A 21,708-nucleotide genomic window follows, 5' to 3' on the forward strand; every position below is an offset into this window, starting at 1 on the left:
GAACAAGGGAAGGGCTTTTGAGCGCCTTTTGTAAGGCGGCAGGGGTGGGGGTTATGTGAGGGGTTGAGGAAGTGCCATCAGGAATCGAGAGGCGCAACCTTCACTATGCATCAGGCAGGGAACTGGCTGCGTGGAATGTACAAATGATGTACATTCCTATATGGGCTTGCCCACTCACAGGGTTTAGACTGAAGTTTCAACACTGGGCAAAAGACTTTGGATATAATATCCAGCTTAAAGAATGGGAAAGGTTGTGGGATGAAAGGATAAAATTTACAGTCTGTAATGCTTTGAAAGAGAATATGATGAAAATGATGTCTAGATGGTATATTAAAAAGGTAAAGGGACCCCTGACCATTAGGTCCAGTCGTGGCCGACTCTGGGGTTGCGGCGCTCATCTCGCTTTACTGGCCGAGGGAGCCGGCGTACAGCTTCCGGGTCATGGGGCCAGCATGACTAAGCCACTTCTGGCGAACCAGAGCAGCGCACGGAAACGCAGTTTACCTTCTCACTGGAGCGGTACCTATTTATCTACTTGCACTTTGACGTGTTTTCAAACTGCTAGGTTGGCAGGAGCAGGGACCGAGCAACGGGAGCTCATCCCATCGCGGGGATTCGAACCGCCGACCTTCTGATCTGCAAGTCCTAGGCTCTGTGGTTTAACCCACAGCACCACCCGCGTCCCTTTAGATGGTATATTACACCAATGAAATTAGTTAAAATGTATAAGACAAATAATAAATGTTGGAAATGTAAAGAAAAAGAAGGAACATTTTATCATATGTGGTGGGAATGTAAGAAAGTAAAGAACTTCTGGGAAATGATATATAATGAGATGAAAAAGATATTGAAATATACATTCTTTAAAAAACCAGAAGCATTTTTACTTGGTATTATAGGCCAAGACATTAATAGGCAAGATGTTAAATTGTTCTTATAAGCAACAACAGCGGCAAGAGTACTGTTAGCCCAGAAATGGAAGCAAGAAGAATGGCAGACGAAATTAATGGACTAAGCAGAACTGGACAAAATGACAGGAAGGATTCAAAACCTGCGGGACCAGAGATTCACAGAAGATTGGAAGAAGTATATGAATTATTTGAAGAGCAGCTGTAATCAACAAATTACGCTAGAAGGACTACAAGAAGTTTTGGAGAAATATACAAAGTGTTACAAAGTAGAAAAAGAGAGAGATATTGGTTATGAGTTTGAAATGTAATAGGGAAAATAAGAAATGCATACTAAGAGATTAGATTGGAAAATGTTCAGACAGGACTGATGGAAGTAAAAAAAAATTGAATGAGACGTAAAAGTATGTTTAATTATTGTTGAAAATGGTATGTTAAAAAACTAATAAATATATATATATATAAATAGACTGAAGTTTCAAGGGTTCGGCCAGGCAGTGGCGGAGGAAGGGGTGTGTGGTGTGTGTGTGTGTGTGTGTGTGGCCTGCCCCAGGTGTCATCACTGAGGGGGTGTGTGTGTCCCATACACCACCTTGAAGCCCTTGGAGGAAAAGTCAGAATATGAATGGGATCAATCAATCAGTAATAAACTGATAAATAACAACGCACACCAACTCTGCACTGGAGTTTCTGGAAACCAACTATCAAACCTGCCAGGATTAAGGATGACTTCCACCCCAGTGAAATAGTGCTTATTTATAAAGCCACCCTTATCTGATCGCGAAGGGATGCGCGCTACTTTGGCTCTGATAATAGAGGCAGATGCATCATGGGTAAACAGTAGGACACGAAAGGTTAATGGCGTCAAGGAGCTGGCAACTAGTCCCATACAGTAACTGGTATTGTTTAATTTTTCTGCTGAGATCTTATCGGTGGGTGGGGGGGGGGTGTGAGGCATAAACTAAGCATCCCGAATAGTGCTAGAGGTCAGTCGTGGCGCTTTGGTCAGCTCCCAGATCTTGATGTCTAGCCACAGAGGTTTATTTTATTCCCCAATTATCTTTTGGACTTTGGACAAATATCTTTCAGACCTTATTAAACTGAAGCTGCGGATTCAAGGGAGGTTTCGCCTTAGATTACTGGAGGGGGTGGTGGGGAGAGGGAATGCAAAAAATACGATTGCAATGAAAATGGCGCTGCGTTTATTTAACGCCTTCTGAAGTGCCCAAGGCAATTTGCAGTGATTCTCTCGAGTAATCCTTCCACCCTAAATGGTAGTCCGTATTATTATTCCCCCCCCCACACACTGTGGCAGGAATGGAAGGCCGGGCCCCTGCCCTGTGGCTTCGTGGCTCAGGTGAGATTCATCCTGGGTATTGCCAGGCTAAGCCACCTTTCATCTCTACAATCCTATGGTCTCACCACAAATGCATGATGGGAGCCAAAAGGTAGGTTGGGGCACCTTGAGGTGCAATAAACAGTTTATTTTTTAAAAAAAATTATTCGTTTTTTAACATATCATTTTCAACAATTATTAAACATACTTTTATAGCTTATACAATTTTTTTTGACTTTCATCAATCACATCTGAAAATTTTCCAATCTTTTCCACTTAATTTACATTTCTTACTTTCTTACATTTAAATATCATTTTACATTTACATTTCTTACATTTAAATATCATAACTAATATCTCTCTTCTTTGCAATATTTCATATATTCCTCCTTACAAAACTTCTTGTAGTCCCACTAGCGTAATTTGCTGATTACAGTTGCTCTTCAAATAATTCGTATATTTCTTCCAATTTTCTGTGAATCTCTGGTCCCGCAGGTTTCGAATCCTTCCTGTCATTTTGTCCAATTCAGCGTAGTCCATCAATTTCATCTGCCATTCTTCTTTCGTCGGTATTTCTTCTTGCTTCCATCTCTGGGCCAACAATTCTCTTGCCGCTGTTGTTGTGTATAAGCAATAAACAGTGTCTTTGCGGGGGGGGGGCGGGCGTTAAGAGGTTTCCCACAACCTGATTCCATCCAGCTTCCCTGCGTGGTAATCCAAACATCTGTTCCCAGGAAGTAGCACCAAGCCGTGCCATTTCGAAGGTGGCGAAAGCGCTGTTTTTCTTAGGACTTAAAAATTCCATGGGATTTCTTCCTCGAGAGCCGTGCGCATGCGATATATTCCCAGTGCTCTGCAAGAACCTGCCATAGGGGTGTGGAACATGTGGCCCTCCATATACTTATTTTTAAACTAATATTATTCACACCGCACCTTGCAGGATACAAGCTTATAAGAAACACATTATGCAACTTTTTTTCTTTTGCAAACTATGCCTGCCTTGGCTTATAAGGAACAATGAGGACCCTTAAGAACATAGGTAATAATAATAATAATAATTTATACCCCGCCCTCCCCAGCCAAGGCCAGGCTCAGGGCGGCTAACAAGCAATAATAAAAACAAGTTGAATGAATACAACTTAAAAACAAAATTAAAATACAATTAAAATACTGAAATATTAAAATGCAGCCTCATCACAGGAGGAGAAAGGAAAAAGAAAAAAGAAAGAGGGGGAGGGAATCAAATTGGATCCAAGCCAAAGGCCAGGCGGAACAACTCTGTCTTACAGGCCCTGCGGAAAGAAATCAGATCCTGCAGGGCCCTGGTCTCATGAGACACAGCGTTCCACCAGGCTGGAGCCAGTGTTGAAAAGGCCCTGGCTCTGGTTGAGGCTAATCTGACTTCCTTAGGGCCCGGGACCTCTAGGGTGTTGCTATTTATGGACCTTAAGGTCCTCTGTGAGGCATATTGGGAGAGGCAGTCCCGTAGGTATGACGGTCCTAGGCCGTATAAGGCTTTAAAGGTCAAAGCCAGCACCTTAAACCTGACCCTGTACTCCACCGGGAGCCAATGCAGCTGGAAAAGCACTGGGTGACTATGCTCCCATGGCAGAGACCCCGTGAGGAGCCTCGCTGCAGCATTCTGCACCCGCTGGAGTTTCTGGGACAGCTTCAAGGGCAGCCCCGCGTAGAGCGAATTACAGTAGTCAAGCCTGGAGGTGGCCGTCGCATGGATCACTGTGGCCAGTGATCTGACCTTCCATAAGAAAGGTCGGTTGCATCAGGCCAATGGCCCCTGTTCTCACTGTGGCCAAATAGATGCTATTCATTCATTCATTCATTCATTCATTCTTTCCTAGCTTTTCCCCAACAGGAACTCAAGGCAGCTTACAAATAAAAACAAGAACAGGTAAAACCATGGGAAACCAGTGAGTGGAACCAAGCACAAAATACCTCTCTGCACCTGCCGTTTCCAGCACCTGGGATTCAGAAACATTGCTAGCTCCAACTGCAGAGTCAGGCCACGGCCATCCTGGCTAGCAGCCATTGATAGCCCCCTCCCCTCCCCTGTGGATTTGTCTAGCCCTCTTTTAAAGCCATCTGATTGGCCACCCCTCCCTCCTGTGGCAGGGAGTTCCGCAGTTGAATTCTGTACTGCTGGAAGAAGCGCTTTCTTTCTTCTTTTTTATACATTTTTATTAATTTTTTAACATATCATTTCCAACAATCATTTAACATACATTATTATCTTATATAATATTTTAGACTTCCATCAACTATCTCTGAAGATTTTCCATTCTTTATCACTTAATCTGCATTTCTTAATTTCTCTCTTACTTTTGTCCTTAACTAATAATTCTCTTCGTAGTCTTCCTTGCAATATTTCGCATAATCCTCGTTACAAAACCTATTGCAGTCCTACTAGCGTAATCTGTTTGTTACAACTGCTTTCCAAATAGTTCAAATATTTACTCCAGTCCTCTAAGAATCTCTGGTCCCGCAGGTTTCGAATCCTTCCTGTCAGTTTGTCTAATTCTGCATAGTCCATTAATTTCATTTGCCACTCTTCTTTTGTCAGTAATTCTTCTGGTTTCCATTTTTGTGCCAATAATATTCTTGCTGCCGTTGTTGCATATAAAAACAATTTACTATCCTGTCTATTAATATCCACCCCTAGAATGCCAAGTAAAAATGCTTCTGGTTTTTTTAAATAAATGTATATTTCAACATCTTTTTCATCTCATTATATATCATTTCCCAGAAGTTTTTTACTTTCTTACATTCCCACCACATGTGATAAAAAGTTCCTTCTTTTTCTTTACATTTCCAACATTTTATTACTTATTTTGTACATTTTAGCTAATTTCACTGGTGTAATGTACCATCTATGGAAGAAGTGCTTTCTTTTAACTGGCCCCCAATCTTCCAGCATTCAGCTCTGTTACTCTTGCTGTGGGGCAGCTGCTCAGAAGGAAAAGGGGGGCAAGGAGACCAGCCTCGCCCTCTCTCTCTGGGAATCCTTCCCACGGGACCGTGGCCGGTGCATGACTCTTGAGGGGGCAGCATGTGTGTGTGTGGGGGTCCTGTTGTCACACCCCATCTCCCATCAGCTCCAGGCTGTCTTCCATAAAATGTCAAAATCCCACATAACTGGACCCTGTGTGCTCTGTTGCTTACCTTGCCACTAACCCTGGAGGAACAGAAAAAGGCGCTACAAGTAAGAATTAGGATCAGAGTTGTCCACACACAGCCCTTCTCTCTCTCTGGCTGAATTGCTGTTCCATGGGCGCCATTCTTCCTTGCAAATCGTCCATGACAAGTAATGCGCTGGCCGTTGAGAGGTGGTGTTGACAGCTGCTTTTCTGCTGCGTGCAAGGATTCCACCCTGGCTCGCTCCGCTGTTGTCGACGTTGCCACTTCAGGCAGAGCCACTGGCGCTGCCCAACTCCACTTCCGACAGGCCGTATGAGAGATGGAGTGGGTGGCGGCAGCAGGAATATCAGGCTTCTTGCTCAGAGCAAAGCCTCTCCCTCCCTCCCCTAATTAGCAGAATCCTTTATCATGACTTTCCAAACGAGGACACCTGAAAAACTGCTATTTATGCCTAGTTTACGCAGACAGCAGGTGCGCCTCAACTTTGGGGCGGTTTCCTTGAATACGGGGTGGAAGCATTCCTTCGAAACAGGTGTCATGGTGGGGGCCTCTTTCAGCAAGGCAAGGCGACTGATGTTGGGTGTGTTCCTGCAAGGTGGCAGAGGAAGGAGGCCAGGGAAGGATATCGCCAGAGTGCCATAAAGCAAGCCAGGGTTTCATTTGCTCTCAATTAGCCGGCTACCTGGGACGCGGGTGGCGCTGTGGGTTAAACCACAGAGCCTAGGGCTTGCCGATCAGAAGGTCGCGGTTCGAATCCCCGCGACGGGGTGAGCTCCCATTGCTCGGTCCCTGCTCCTGCCAACCTAGCAGTTCGAAAGCACGTAAAGTGCAAGTAGATAAATAGGTACTGCTCTGGCGGGAAGATAAACGGTGTTTCCGTGCGCTGCTCTGGTTTGCCAGAAGCGGCTTAGTCATGCTGGCCACATGACCCGGAAGCTGTACGCCAGCTCCCTCGGCCAATAAAGTGAGATGAGCGCTGCAACCCCAGATTCGGCCACGACTGGACCTAACGGTCAGGGGTCCCTTTACCTTTAGCCGGCTACCTGGTTCCCTGGTTGCCTGTCCATGACATCATCATGGAAGGTTACAAGGAAGGAGATTCCGACTCAACATCAGGAAGAACTTTATGACGGTAAGAAGAGGTGTTAAGACAGTGGGACTGTCTCCCTTGGGAGACGGTGAACTCTCCTTCCTGGGAGGTTTTTAAGCAGAGGTTAGATGGCCACTTGCTAGGGGTTCTCTACCTGAGATTCCTGCATGGGAAACCTGATGATGATAATATTTAGAAGACTGTGCATGCACTTCCAAACTTCAGCGTGCTGTAAATTATAGTATAGACACTGAGGTAGGGGTCTTCCCTCCTGCGCTCCCCTCTCCCAGTTGACATCCATCACCAGGCCCTGCCCCCAGGTCTCAGGTTTGGGCCCTGAAATGCCAGGATCTGGGATGCTCCTGAACTGGCAATGCTGGGGAGCAGGTGGTGAGGCTGACAGGGCATGGCTTGCTTTAAGGCTGCCTAGTGAGTTCTCCGCAGAGGTGAAATTCCTAGTCCTGGTGCGTGATGGAGTAGAGAGTCAATCTCTTGACTGCTTTTCACCCCCCTCATTCTAGGAGAACAACTTCCAGCAGCCTGCATCTCACAAACGTCTTCCCTCTTGTTTCTGCAGAGCTCTCAGCGCTTGGGTTTGCGACAATAGGGAGGGATGATGTCTTGGGATCTGCCTTGCAGAAAAGCATCCTGTGTAAAACTGCCTGTCATTATGGCCTTGACAGGGAGATGTCACCTAATGCATGTTCCCAAATGAGTGAATGTTGCTGTTGCTGTTTTGTGTAGTGCAGGGGGACCAGCCTCTGCCCGAAGGAGGCTACAATCTAAGATTCCACCCAGGGAAAGCAACAAGAAGGGAGGGACAGAGATACAGGTGAAAGTAAACAGCTGGCGGATTCGCTGACGGATTTACAGGTATTTTGGCTCAGGACTGAGCATACCTTGGTGCTGATTTGTTTAAATGCAAATTGCATCAGCTGATGGGTGGGGCGGGCTTGGTAAACATGGAGATGGGGGTGTAACCTTTCCCCTACCTGAGAAAGATCCTTCCTCTGAACCTGCTGTTTGCACTGGGAGGAAATCCCCCGCTGGTGCCTGATCCTGTTAATTATCAGAGCGGAGCTGATGCAATTTGCATTTAAACAAATGTGCAGGTTTGATGCAAAGATGCCTTGGAAAGTCAGGCCAAGTCTAATTTGGCCCCAAACTTCCCTAGGGGATGGGGATTAACAGGTTGTGCCAAAGACTTCCTGAAAACCGCCTGATCTGTAAGAATGCTTTTACTTCTAGCACCCCGGTATTACAGGAAGTACCAAACTGCCCTGTTGAGAAAAGGGCAACAGAAATCAGCAATGAGATTTAGCGACTCCCCTGTGAAGGAAGGCTGAAGCATTTGGGATATCCCCCCTCCCTCTGTCACAACACTGGAAATTGTGGGGCTCCAATGGAGTTGCATGTTGGACGGACAAAAGGAAGTATTTATTCACAGTGTAAACAAGGCAATTCACTTCCAGAAGAGGTAGTGATGCTCAAGTTGGATGATGACGGTCACCTCCAGGCTTGACTACTGTAATTCGCTCTACGCGGGGCTGCCCTTGAAGCGGTCCCAGGAACTCCAGCGGGTGCAGAATGCTGCAGCGAGTTTCCTTACGGGGTCCCTGCCATGGGAGCATATTCAGCCAGTGCTCTACCAGCTGCACTGGCTCCCGGTGGAGTACAGGGTCAGGTTCAAGGTGCTGCTTTTGACCTTTAAAGCCCTATACTGCCTTGGTCCCTCGTACCTACGGGACCGCCTCTCCCAGTATGCTCTGCGGAGGACCTCAAGGTCCATAAATAGCCACACCCTAGAGGTCCTGGGCCCTAAGGAAGTCGGATTAGCCTCAACCAGAGCCAGGGCCTTTTCAACACTGGCTCCAGCCTGGTGGAACGCTCTGTCTCATGAGACCAGGGCCCTGCGGGATCTGATTTCTTTCCTCAGGGCCTGTAAGACAGAGTTGTTCCGCCTGGCCTTTGGCTTGGAATCCACTTGATCCCCTTCCCCTCTATCCTTTCTCCTCTGATGGAACTCCTATTTGGGGACTTCCCTGGCTTTTTTCTGGCCCATGCAGGACTAGTCTGGATAGTTGACCTTGGTGATGATTCGATGTTTTCAACCCCAAAAAGTTTTTTTATTTGAGTTTCTACTGAAATGAGGCTGCATTTTAATGTTTTATTTTAATTTTGTTTTTAAGTTGTATTTTAATCCATTGTTGTTATACTTGGTTTTAGCCGCCCTGAGCCCGGTCTTGGCTGGGGAGGGCGGGGTATAAATAAAATTTATTATTTCCTCTTCTTCTTCTTCCTCCATCATCTGAGGCAGAAGACCAGGGGCTGGAAGTCGCAGGAGGTGGGCAGGATCCTGCTTGCAGTTTTCCCACAGGTGTCTGCAAACCCCAGACCATGAGCCTCAAATCCTATGAGCAACTGAGTTTGGCCCATCTAAGCAACTCTGAATGGGAGAAGGAAAAACATACTGGAAAATATTTTCAGAATTCATTCATTTTAGGCTTCTTAGGGTATGTCCCCTAGCTGAGGGCATGCCGTCTCGCTTTGGAATCTAGGAAAAGCCCTGCATAGGTCAACCCAAAGGACCATCTATCTCGAACCTAGTTTCTCGAGTAGGGATGGGGTAGAGTCAGTTCCTGTTTATAGCCAAATGCATCAAACCCACACATTCCCAAACAAGAAGATACAGTCGCCCTTCGAGATTTCGGATTTCGCAATACAAAATTGTGTGTCGGGGGGAATGCGCATGAAGTATATCGGGGAAAGTAACATACCAAACCGCATTGTGTTACAGAAACCTGCTTGCAGAAATGTGGGCCTTCATCAAAACTGCATGCAGAAATGTGTTTATTAGAAGAAATGTGCAGAAAGGTGCTGACGCATATTCACGAGGATGTTAAAAAAATAATACCCCCCACATGTTCCTTCAAAAATGTGCAGAACTGAATTTTAAGATTGGAAAATCCGGAAACTGGGAGAAGTGAAACTGGCCCCCTACTCACAAGCAGCCTTTGGCCGCATGCCAGAGGTGGGTGGGACCAGCGTCAGAAGCAGGTGGAGCAAGGGATGGAAGAAACTTCCCTTTCTTTAGCCGGCCCATGCAAAAATGCCAGAGGGTCATGCCATGCACAGAGCCCTTCATGCAGGCAAGAGGGATCATAATATTATCAGAGTTCACATCCTGGGCAGGCCAGGGTGAAGGAGGGTCGCAACCACCTAAGAGAGGAGCCTGCTGGATCAGGCCAGTGGCTGGATCTCGTCCACATCCTGTTCTCACCAGTGGCTGGATCTCGTCCACATGCTGTTCTCACAGGGGCTGGCGTCTTCTCCCCTCCTGCGCTTCCCAGACCCTGGCATTCAGAAGCCGGGCACAGCAAGGCCATCATCGTAGCTGGTAGCCACCAACAGCATTGCCCTCCCAGCCTCTTTCATCCCTACATCTTGTGGCAGCCAGTTCCGTAGGTTAACTTTGTGCTGTGTGGAGATTTGGGCAGGGGATCCAGGTGCCCCTGTACAGTCGAAAGGAGCGTCTTTAAGGTGACCCCCGCCTACAACCTAGCCGGTGTGCGTGGTTTCCATTAAATTTAGCAGAAGTTCCTTCTGCCCCAGCATGCATAGGATACAGTACTTCTTGCACCGTCCTTAAAATGTGGATTGGGGGGGACACACTCACCCTGCTGTGGCTCCAGTGAGGCTCATGGCCTTCCTTGCGAAGTTTTGACCCGTTGGCCTGATCTCTGAGTGGGCACCTGAGAGGTTTGCGGGTCAGTTTGACGGATTTTTACTGGGAAGTCAATCCTATTCTGTGTGTATGTGAATATGCGAGAGGCGGGGGGGGGGGTGCTGTTAACAAAATCTGGTCTTGTTCAACAGTGTAGAGGTCAGGGTGCCAAACTAGGGCCCGAGAGAGCCCCGAGTTCAAATCCCCCACTGGGTCCTGAAGCTGGTAGCAATGACAGGCATCACCTCTCAACCTAACCTACCTGGCCCGGTTGTTGTGGAGATTAAATGAAGCCTAGGACCTGGGAGAGACCAGAATTCAAATGCCGCTCAGCTATCAAGCTCCCGACCTAGCCTACCTCACAGGGCTGTTGTGGGGATGGATTAGCAGGGGAAGATGAACCACGCCTGCCACCTTGAGCCCCTTGGGAGAGAAAAACGTGGGATCGATTAAGGCAACAAATACAAAGACTCAGCCCGGCATCCCTCCACGCCACGCAGGCTTCGCTTCCAAAGGAGGCGCACAGGGTCCCCGGTTCAGGTTCTGCAACCTCCCAGCGCCAAGCTGGGCTCCCCAATAACCCGCGCGTCCCTTTGGGGGTCCTCTTCTCCGGAGGCGGGAGCTGGGGAGGCCGGCAGACCCGGCAAAGGGGGTGCACGCGCGTTGCTTGTTCTTTCCGAGGCCAGAGGCCTCTCCGTGCCGCCCTCCCGCCTTTGCAAGACCCGATGCACCAAAGGGCGCGCTTGCAAAGGGAGGCTCGGCGGTGCAATGCTGCGGGGGAGCCCCTGCGCCAGGGAAGCAGGCGTGCAAGCGGCCCGTGCAGAAGCCGCGCATCTCGGCCCCCTCCCCGGCTTGCATTCCCCCCCCCTCTCTTTGCAAAAGAGAGAGAGAGAGAGAGAGAGAGAGAGAGAGAATTGCTGCAATGTGCACCGAGGAGCCTCGTGAGTGAGTGAGGGCGGCGCAGCCAATCCGAGGCGCCCGCTCCGAAAGTTGCCTTTTATGGCGAGAGCGCCGCCGCGCTGCCCGTATAAAACCCGGCGACGCGGCGCCGGCCGGGCAGCCGTTAAGCGCTCTCTTTGCCGTGAGGATCTCTGTTGCGCGCTGGGTGCTCCGCCGCCGCCGCCGCCAAGCTCCCTTTTTTGCCGCCCCCGCCGCTCCTTTTGAAAAAGCCACCTGCCCCCCTGTTCTCCAGCAAGCAGCCTTGCCACTAACAAAAAGGTAAGCGCCTCTGCTTTATTTTATTTTAATTTTTTGCATTTGCAAAAAATGGAATCCGAAGGAGCAAGGGGGTGGGGTGGGGTGGGGTGGGATCTTGGCATTTGCAAAGAGTAAATGAGCGTGCACGGGTTAAAAGGCTTCGTGGTGGGCTTCGGGGGGCTTTGGCACCCGGTTGCGTAAAGTTGCGCGTTGTTTGTGGCTCTTGGTGGCTCGCCCAAGAAAGGCGCGCGCCGGGTTCGGGTTGCTTTTCTTGGGAAGGAAGCCCTTTTTTGGGGGGGGGGTCTGGATTCTCGGAGATGGAGGCTCGCTCTGTAAAAGGGGAGCCGGGTTGCATCTCGAGGAGTTGCAAAGGGCTTGGATTAATCGCATGTGCGTCAGCCTTCCGCGGAGAAGCCGCGAGGTTCTCTTTGCACGGAGTTCGGGATGGGTGGGTGTGTTGGGGGGGATTTGAGGTTGCCTGGTAGGATCGCGCGCCCCCTTTCCCGAGCCCTTTTGCGCCGGTGCCTTTGGACTCGGCGTTCCGGGCTGCGCAATGGGCTGCGCGCCTAAGCCGCGGCGCGCCCGGGATTTACAACTCCGGAGTAAAGCGGGGGGGGTGTGTGTGCCGAGAAACGGGAGGTCTTTTGCCCAGCTTTTGTTAACGAAGGAGAGAGAACGATCTCCTCTCCCCGGAGCTAAAAAGAAGGCAGCTGGGTTTGCGCGGGGGTTTTTCCTGTTCGTGGGAACGCGTTGACGCGAGTCTCGCCTTGCGCCAGCCAACGGCCTGGCCCGGGGAGACCCGGCCAGAGCTTGGCGACTCTTCCTAGGCATTCCCGGGCCTGGTAGGCTCCGTTTCCGGGCTGGTGGTCGGTTTTTCGTGGGGCCTTTCTCTCCCCCGCCCCCCCAAAAGGGGGATTTATTGCAAAGTGCAAAGATGGTGGGCTTGACTTGCATGGGTAAGATTGGCCATGCTGGCAGGCAGTTGGCTTTAAGGGAGGGGGGTTGTTGGAGTGCTGTTCCCCCACCCTTTCTCCTGAGCCCCCCCCAGAGGGAGGTGGGGGCAGCACCCAAACGTGCCAGGGTGTGCCTCGAGAAGGAGGGGGGCTGTTTCCGGTGGTGGGAGCCGGCATGTCTATTGTATTGGTGGAGCACATGGGGGGAGGGAGGTGCCTTTTGGGGAGGGGACGCCGATCAATCATTCACGGAGGGGCTGCCCCACCCATGTGGGTGATGGGCGCTCTTTTGTCTCCTTGGAGCAGCTCTAGATCATTCGGTGGGGGAAGGAGGAGCAGGAAGCCTTGTCTGTGTTATTTCTTTGGGGGGGGGGACACTGGCTGCCCTAGAGGGCTCGCTCCCTCCCCAATAAAGAACATTTACTTCTTTGCTCAAGTACCAAAAAGTCCCCTCTCTTCTTTCAGCTCTTTGGCCTTTTTCTTTTAAGCTTCCTGGCGCAGAGTGGCATGGCGCTAGTCCTCATTGAGAACCTTCCATTGTGTTTTATCTTTATAATAAAAGACTTCAGCGGCCGGCTGCTCTGGAGAGGGGTGGGGTCCTGCTACGGCCAAGTGTGGAAGTAGTACAGGGCATGTAGCTCCTGGATGGAAATTCCCCATTTTTTAAAGCACTGCTGAATTATTTGCGGTTTACTCCGAAACAAACGGGGAGTTGAGATGCTGCTCCTTTTTTTGCGGGTGGGGAAGCAGAATTTGCTCTTGGGAGTTAATGCCCGGGAGAGTCATCCTTCCCTCCGAGCCCAGAAGCAGAAATAGCATCTTAATCTTCGGCCGGGGACAAAGGGCCCTGGTCATGCCAGCCTCCCCTTGCAGGAAGGCGAGGCAGACGGTGCCCCCCTTCTCTTAAAAATCATTGGGAGGAATACTCTTGCTCCTTCCTCGCTTTTAAGCCGCATCTTGGCTTGCGAGACTAGCAGGACGAACAGGTTGGCGCGCCGCTGTTCTGATCTGGGTGCGGACGCGAGAGCCCTTGCGCTTTTTGAAAAAAAATAACCTATAGGGTGTAACTTGCCCTAGTTTCAGGGCAAGACCGTTAAGGTCTTATCTTGCCTGAAAGGGGTGTTGAGATGAGCTGCCTGCGCCACTCCTGGGAGTGGCCCTCAGACATATGCTCCTCTCTGGAGAGGGGGGGGGAGGCGTGGCCTCCCTCCCCATCCAGCCCTCCGAAATCTGGCTGCACAGCTCGCCTTTCTCCCAACCATTGCCTTTTATGGTAATAATGCGAGACGGGGAGCAGAGGACTTCCTTTGTCCCAAATCTGCACAGAGGAGGCGGGGGCGGGGGCCCCCTGGCGGCGGCGGGCGGCAAGCGCCGCACGATGACAAAACAGGAAGCTGGGGAGGAAGTTGGGGTGGGCAGGTGCCTGCCTGCGCCATTAAATCCCCAGGAGAAGTGGGTGGGGTGGTTGCGCTTAGCGGCAGGTGGCGCCAAGTGCGAAACCAGTACCCTGCGGAAGAGACGGTCCTTGGATCCAGCTGCCTGATTGCCAACTCTTCCTTTTTGTTTCCTCCTTTTAAAGATCGCCATGGATGATGATATCGCTGCCCTCGTGGTTGACAACGGCTCCGGAATGTGCAAAGCCGGTTTTGCCGGGGACGACGCCCCTCGCGCAGTGTTCCCCTCCATCGTTGGTCGCCCCAGACACCAGGTATGTCGTTTGCCAGGGCCTCCTAGGCTCAAAAGTGAGTTTAAACGCATTGCAGGTCTCTAACAAAGCATAGTTGGTAGGTCTCTAAATCGGATGCTGCTGCTGCCAACTTGTGCCTGACACTGATAGTTTTAAGTACCCTTTCACGACCAACACCACATCCACTTGGATCCAAGTCATCTGCTAATTTCTCTCCCCTCCCCCCCCCACAGCCTTGCAGCTTGGAGGTACAAGGAGGGGTTGAACCCAGGGGCCAAGTGTGTACAAAAGCAAACCCAGGGCCCTTCCTCACAATGATTTCTGCCCCCTTTTGAAGAAGCTTGGAATAAATTAGTAGCCTCGAAATAAATTTCAGCAGTGGACGGCTCTCTCTAGATAGGCAAGCACTTTTAGCTGGGAGTTTTTCTCCTCTGTGCCAGCAAGTGAAATTTAAAAGTCCCTTCCTCGCTTGGGGCTTTCCAAAGCCTTTATACAGAAAAGAGGCAATGATGAAGGGGCCGCCCCAGGTGTGGAAATGGCACCCCACCCTGGGCTCCTTCACAATCGAGTCTCCTTGAGCACTAGGAACTTGAAAGACAAGCCACGCCTGGCTGCTTTTGTGCCCGGTGCTGGGCTTCTGCTACAGGCTGGCTCTGGTGGCTGCTTGTGTTCTGATGCCCCTTGTCTCTCCTCCCAGGGTGTGATGGTTGGCATGGGCCAGAAGGACAGCTATGTTGGTGACGAGGCACAGAGTAAAAGAGGCATTCTGACCCTGAAGTACCCCATTGAACACGGCATTGTCACCAACTGGGATGACATGGAGAAGATCTGGCACCACACCTTCTACAATGAGCTGAGAGTCGCCCCAGAAGAGCATCCTGTGTTGCTGACAGAAGCTCCCCTGAACCCCAAAGCCAACAGAGAAAAGATGACGCAGGTATGTGCCGGCAGAGCCCCGCTTCTGCACACCTTTCTTCCCCCTCCCCTGCCAAAGTGCAAGAAGGCTACCTGTCAACATTCCCATTTTCTTTTTGCTCATCTTTCTCCTCTTTTGCCCATCTCTGCAGGGGTTTCCTTTCCTGGTCTGAATTTCTCTTGCTGGATCTTGAAAGGTTTTTATCTCTCCTGAATTGGCTTTTCTTTTCTCCTCCCGACTTGCTCGCAACACTTAAAAGCCGCTGCTCTTTTCCACTAACCCTTTTGACTTTGTTTTTGAGTGACTTCTGTAACATTTCCTGTGTTGTGAAACCGGGGCGGCGTGGGCAAGAGTTTGCCACTATGCAAGCTGGTTGCATCAATTGTGTGTGGGCCCATGGCTGCCTAAGCATGGGCTGACCATCTGGGTGGTACAGGCTGTGACCTGTTGAGCATGAGTTTTGGGTGCCCCTGGGGCTTCCAGGTTTTGACAGTCTCCCCTGTGCTCTTCCAGATCATGTTCGAGACTTTCAACACCCCAGCCATGTACGTAGCCATTCAGGCCGTGCTGTCCCTGTACGCCTCCGGCCGCACGACAGGCATCGTGATGGACTCTGGCGACGGCGTCACCCACACTGTGCCCATCTATGAAGGCTACGCCCTGCCCCACGCCATCCTCCGTCTGGACCTGGCAGGCCGCGACTTGACTGACTACCTCATGAAGATCTTGACCGAGAGAGGCTACAGCTTCACCACCACGGCCGAGAGGGAAATCGTGCGCGACATCAAAGAGAAGCTCTGCTACGTTGCGCTGGACTTCGAGCAGGAGATGGCGACCGCGGCGTCCAGTTCCTCCCTGGAGAAGAGCTATGAGCTTCCTGACGGCCAAGTGATCACCATCGGCAACGAGAGGTTCAGATGCCCAGAAGCCCTCTTCCAGCCCTCTTTCCTGGGTAATCTTTTTTTTTGCAAAGCTGTTCCCTCAAATCATAGCCTTGGCAGAAATTGGGGGTTGTAGTCTGGCAGTATCTGGAGGCTGTGGGTAAAATCAAGGTTTTGGTTGTGTGGTGGGGGAACTTTGTCCTGGGTCCGAGGCATTAAAAGTTGTTTTCACCTTCCGGCAGGCATGGAATCCTGCGGCATCCACGAAACCACCTTCAACTCCATCATGAAGTGCGACGTGGACATCCGCAAAGACCTGTATGCCAACACCGTCCTGTCTGGCGGCACCACCATGTACCCAGGCATCGCTGACAGAATGCAGAAGGAGATCACAGCCCTGGCACCCAGCACAATGAAAATCAAGGTGAGCTTTCTGTTTTCAGCTGACACTCTCTTCAGCCAGTGGAGCAACAGGAGACTTGGCGTTGCTTTTAAGCAGGTCCTTCTGTAGCTAACTCTGCCGCCTGGAGGACTCTGGTTTAAAAGTGTCCTTTGCAGCCGCTGAAAGGTTGCGTTTGGCCCATCTCCTTGTCATGAAGCTGTGTGCATAAATCACATCCTTGGGATTTGGGGCCTGCGAAAGAATCCTACCAACTCTACAAAGAGCTGCCATGATCTCTGGCAGGGGTTGGGAAGAATGGCCAGTGGTTGGGAGTTTTAGTTCAACGACTGCTTGTTTTATACCAGGGTATAGTCATTGTTAGATTCTGTGAATGGGCAACACCTGAGCACTCAGGTGAGCTTCTGTAGCCTTTTTCATGGCTGAAACCTTTTCACCCCCTGCCTGTGGAGTCTTAACAAGTTCTGCAACGCTTTCTCCCAACAGATCATTGCTCCACCAGAGCGCAAATACTCTGTCTGGATTGGCGGTTCCATCCTTGCCTCCCTGTCGACCTTCCAGCAGATGTGGATCAGCAAGCAGGAGTACGACGAATCTGGGCCCTCCATCGTCCACCGCAAATGCTTCTAAAACAGGACTTAGTTACCATGATAACAATTACCCCCCTTTTTTGACAAAAAACCCCATTACTGCGCGTTTAAAAAAAGTGAGAGTTGAGATTGGCATGGCTTTCTTTGTTTTGGCGCTTGACTCAGGATATAAAACTGGAACGATGAAAAGTTGACGGCAACAGTCTTTTAGAAAAATAATAATTGTGTTGGAGCGAACATCCCCCCCAAAGTTCTGCAATGCATCTGAGGACTTTGATTGTACATTTGTGTTCTTCCTCTTCCTTCCTTTTTTTTTTTAAATAGTCATTCCAAATATTGTACCATTGAGAGGAAGTTAAACCGGCCTCTGCGGAGGCAACAGCCCAGCTTTTGAAGGAGCAGGAGTACTTTCTGGTGTTGCAGGAAAGTATTGCTTGTACTTAGAAACCTTCCCCCTCCCAAATGTAATCCAACAAGTGTCTTTTCTGTATCTTGCGCCTTAAAACGAAAAAAACACTTGGTCCTCTTCCAATTTTTGTTTACTTTTGGCCATGCAAAAAAACCAATAATGAAATAGAAACGGGCTGCGTAGGTTTATCTTCTTCCCAATCTCTAGATGTGAAGGTTTACAGTGTACCCCCCTTCCCCCTCCCAGAGCTGGGGGAGCCCTTACCCAAATTTGGTGCCAGTATGTATACGGGGATACGGTGGGGGTGAAAACTGTACACTGACTTTAAAATAAACAGTTCCAATAAAGATGCACATGATAGACTTTTGCCTCTTCGTGTCAAGTCTCTGGTCCGCGCAGCCTGGGTTTGGTTGGGGCAAAGAGGGTCAGAGAAACAGAACGGCAGAGGTGGAAGGAACCCCAAGAGAATGTGGAGAGGGTGGGGGGAGTTTATCCCCAGGGCCAGTTCCGATACCGGCAAGATCAATTGCCAATCTGGGAAGTGTTGCCAAACCAAGCTGCTAGTCTAGTTTGAGTAATGCATGGTCCAAGTCAGCCACAGGCTTCCATACATGAACTTCCTTCCCTTGCCAAGGTAGAAAGCAGTCTGACTACAACTTGGAACAAGCATGAAACTAGTACAAGAATGGGAAACCTGGGGCCATCCCAATTCCTATCAGCCGTAGCCTGTAGGGTCTCTGGTTGGGGATGAGCGGCCTGGCACCATTTGGAAAGACCTGGCCTTGTGGCTCCAAAGCGCTCCTCGGGTGCAAGTTCTGTCTGCTTACAGGCCTGGGCTTTGAACCACTGCTGCAGAAACAACTCATGAAGCCTGAGGGCTGAGCAGAGTTGGAGGCAGCCTGCTTACCCTAAGCTTCCAGCAAAAGCCTCTTGACGTAGTTTCATGCAGGCAGGCAGACTATGGTGCTGAATACTAATAACGTGCAGGGGCAGGATTAACTGGACAATGTCTGTCCTTTTCCCTTTTGACTTCAATTTCTGTATGGGCTTGAGGGCAGGTATATAAAGTATAGGAACATGGTTCCAGTTCAGGGTGAGTTCTGCCTTTTGATCTACTAAGATCTGCAGTTCTAGCTATTTCTAGGTGCATTCAAGGACAATTGGGCTGGCAATTCAAAGCAGCCAGAAGCCCTGGGAGCATGACCCAGGTGCTTTGCTCTGGTCTGTGCTGAAATGGTCCTCTTGGTACTGGAGGTTCTACTGAGCTGAGGGGCTGAGATAATGCACAACATGGTAGAAACCAAAGAAAAGTAGCAGCTTCAGTTTGGCACCTTGAGTATTGTATTTAGAAGCATTTCTAATTATAAAAAGCCATTCAGCTCTCAGATGGCAGCCTGCAACCCCTGATACTGTACTGAGTTAGAACTGGTGAAAATAAGTCTAGAACTGACCCAAGCTCTTAACATTACTGTCTCCTTATGCAGAACCTTTTTAGTTGCAAACACAAGCAAATAGGTATTAATCCCCTAGCACAGAGATTTCTCTTCTGAGACTCCTGGATTCCATCTGCTTGCCCAAGTTGGCCTTGCAACAGGAACAGGGGTCTGTGCAATCCTATCCAGTGTGGTCAAAAGGAGCACTTGCTGGTTCCTTCAGATGTTGGTCGCATGTGTGACCACTTAAACTTAAAGGGACCCCTGATGACTTGGGTTGAGGCGCTCATCTCTCCTTATTGGCCAAGGGAGCTTCCGGGTCATGTAGCCAGCATGACGAAGCTGCTTCTGGCAAACCAGAGCAGCGCACGGAAATGCCATTTACCTTCCTGCTGGAGCGGTACCTGTTTATCTACTTGCACTTTAACATGCTTTCGAACTGCTAGGTTGGCAGGAGCAGGGACCGCGCAACGGGAGCTCACCTCGTCGAACCGCCGACCTTCTGATCGGCAAGCCCTAGGCTCTGCGCTTTGACCCCACAGCTCCACCCGTATTCCTTAGTCCTTCCCTTAAAGATAGGCCCTCCTTGAGTGATGTCAGCTGCCAATGGTCATTTTGAGATGCAGCTGAGCAACGTTAGGGAAGCTTGGCAAACAGTGCCAGCCTGGCAATACGGGCCTCTGCAGTGCCTGGAATCCAGGGTGCACTGCTTCTAACAGGAGGTGAAGGAATGAGTTAATGGACAGCCATTGAGAGCAGATTCCTTTCTGGCTGTCTTGAAGGAGGCTTGCCCACCTTCCATGTACCTTTTGCCAGAATCCTGTCCCGCCTTCCTTAGACACTGGCTGGGCTGTTTTCAGTCCAGGTGTTTTGAATAGCAGGTGCCTGTTGCTATTTAAAAGGGATCCAGTGGATTCATGGAGGAGAGGAGGTCTGTTGATGGTTACTAGTGAGGATGGCGCTCTAGAGATCTCCAGGATCAGAAGCAAGGTCCCTGATAATGGGTTTTGCAGACAGGCTCCTGAGGGATGGTGTGCTGGATGAGGAGACGGACCTTTGTTCTAGCAGGGCTGATCTTGCTCTCCTGAAAACTTCCAGTAACGTTTACCTGAATGAGTTGAACCAAGGAAATGGGGTGTGTGTCTTTCTCACTAGCAGTTCTGCAAAAAGGATTTACAGTACAGATGGTTCTTTAAAGCGAGCAGAGTGTTTCTCCCTTAATAATGTAACGCTAGAACTGATGAGCACCCAAAGAAGATGAATATTAGAAGGTTCAGGGCAGAGAAAAGAAAGTCATTTTTTACCTAAAGGTAAAGGGACCCCTGACCATTAGCTCCAGTCGTGACCGACTCTGGGGTTGCGGCGCTCATCTCGCTTTACTGGCCGAGGGAGCCGGCGTACAGCTTCCGGGTCATGTGGCCAGCAGGACTAAGCCACTTCTGGCGAACCAGAGCAGCACACGGAAATGCCGTTTACCTTCCTGCCGGAGTGGTACCTATTGATCTACTTGCACTTTGACGTGCTTTCAAACTGCTAGGTTGGCAGGAGCAGGGACCGAGCAACAGGAGCTCACCCCGTCGCAGGGATTCGAACCGCCGACCTTCTGATCGGCAAGTCCTAGGCTCTGTGGTTTAACCCACAGCGCCACCTGCGTCCCTTCCATTTTTTACCTAGAGCAGAGTTTAAACTTTGGAATGCCCTCCCTCAGGAGACAGGGATGGCCACCAACTTAGAATCAGAGAATCGTAGCACTGGAAGCGACTCCCAGGGTCATCTAGTTCAACCCTGCAATGCAGGAATTTCAACTAAAGCATCCATGAAAGATGACCGTCCAGCGTCTGCTTAAAAACCTCCCAAGAAGCAGAGGCCACTATTTCCCGGGGGAGTCTTCCTGATGTTTAGTCAGAATCTCCTTTCTTGTAACTTGAAGCCATGGGTTCGAGTCCTACCCTCCAGAGCAGGAGAAGCCAAGCTTGCTCTCTCTTCCATGTGGCTTCCATGGGAAGATGGCTATTGTAGCTCCCCCGAGTCTGCTTTTCTCCAAACTAAACACGCCAACTCAACCGTTCCTCCTAAGGCTTGGTTTCCAGACCCTTGATCAACCTGGATGGCTTTAATAGAGGTTTAGACAAAATCATGGAGGAGAGGGCTATGATGCCTATGTCCTGTGTCCACCGTCAAAGGCCAATATGCCTCTGAATACAGACAGCTCAGTTGATTAGCGCATGGTGCCGCTAACTCCAAAGTTGCAGGTTTGATTCCTATATGGGAGAGCTGCCTATTCCTGCATTGCAGGGGTTTGGACTACATGATCCTGAGGGTCCCTTCAAACTCTAAGATCCTATGACCATATAAGCCTAGGGGAGGGATGCATTTGGCCGCCACACTACAGTTCCCATCCCTCTGTGAGAGGCATTAACCGCAGCCCTAGCCATGTCTGCTCAGAAGTCAACCCTGCTGAATTCTGAGCGGAGTTGGGATTTCAGCCTCCGCTGTCCTTAATAATCCATATTTGCGGCAACGAATTTAAGAGCCCTGCTGGAACGGGTGAAACCAGAGTCCACAAGCACAATTGCACTCTTGCTGCTGCCCCACAGCAGCTGGCATTTGGAGGCCCACGGTCTCTCATCCGGAGGTAGCAAACAGAGCCATTGTGACTTGCAGCCTTCCCAAAGAGTCTGCCTAGTCCTCCTTTTAAAGCCATTTATGTGGTAACATTTGCCAGTCCCTGTCTCTCAGGTAGTCTGGCACAGGCTCTCTCTTTCCTTGGAAGTTTTTAAGCAGAGGACGGGTGACCATCTGCCAGGGGATTCCTAGAATGGTAGAGGTGGAAGGGCTCTCGAGGGTCATCTAGTCCAGCCCCCTGCAATGCAGCAATCTCAGCTAAAATATCCAGGACAGATGGACCTCCAAGCGCTGCTTAAAAACTTTCCAGGAAGAAGAGGGAGTCCATTCCGCTGTCAATCAGCTGCAATTCTTGAGCTGCAATTCCCGCATTGCAGAGGGTTGTGCTAGATGACCCCGCGGGGTC

At 50.1% G+C, this 21,708-nt stretch overlaps 1 protein-coding gene across 1 annotated transcript; it reads left to right on the forward strand.

The window, feature by feature from the left end:
• The first annotated feature begins 11,257 nt into the window (after positions 1–11,257).
• On the forward strand, positions 11,258–17,606 carry ACTB (actin beta). The gene is made up of 6 exons (XM_080981417.1): positions 11,258–11,429; positions 13,941–14,069; positions 14,746–14,985; positions 15,478–15,916; positions 16,088–16,269; positions 16,732–17,606. The coding sequence occupies exons 2-6, from the start codon at positions 13,947–13,949 to the stop codon at positions 16,873–16,875; spliced, it is 1,128 nt and encodes a 375-aa protein (XP_080837543.1). The 5' UTR covers positions 11,258–11,429; positions 13,941–13,946; the 3' UTR covers positions 16,876–17,606.
• The last annotated feature ends 4,102 nt before the right edge of the window (positions 17,607–21,708 follow it).

Source organism: Podarcis pityusensis, assembly GCF_964106645.2.
Source record: "Podarcis pityusensis genome assembly, chromosome: 14".
NCBI classification, from domain to species: Eukaryota; Metazoa; Chordata; class Lepidosauria; order Squamata; family Lacertidae; genus Podarcis; species Podarcis pityusensis.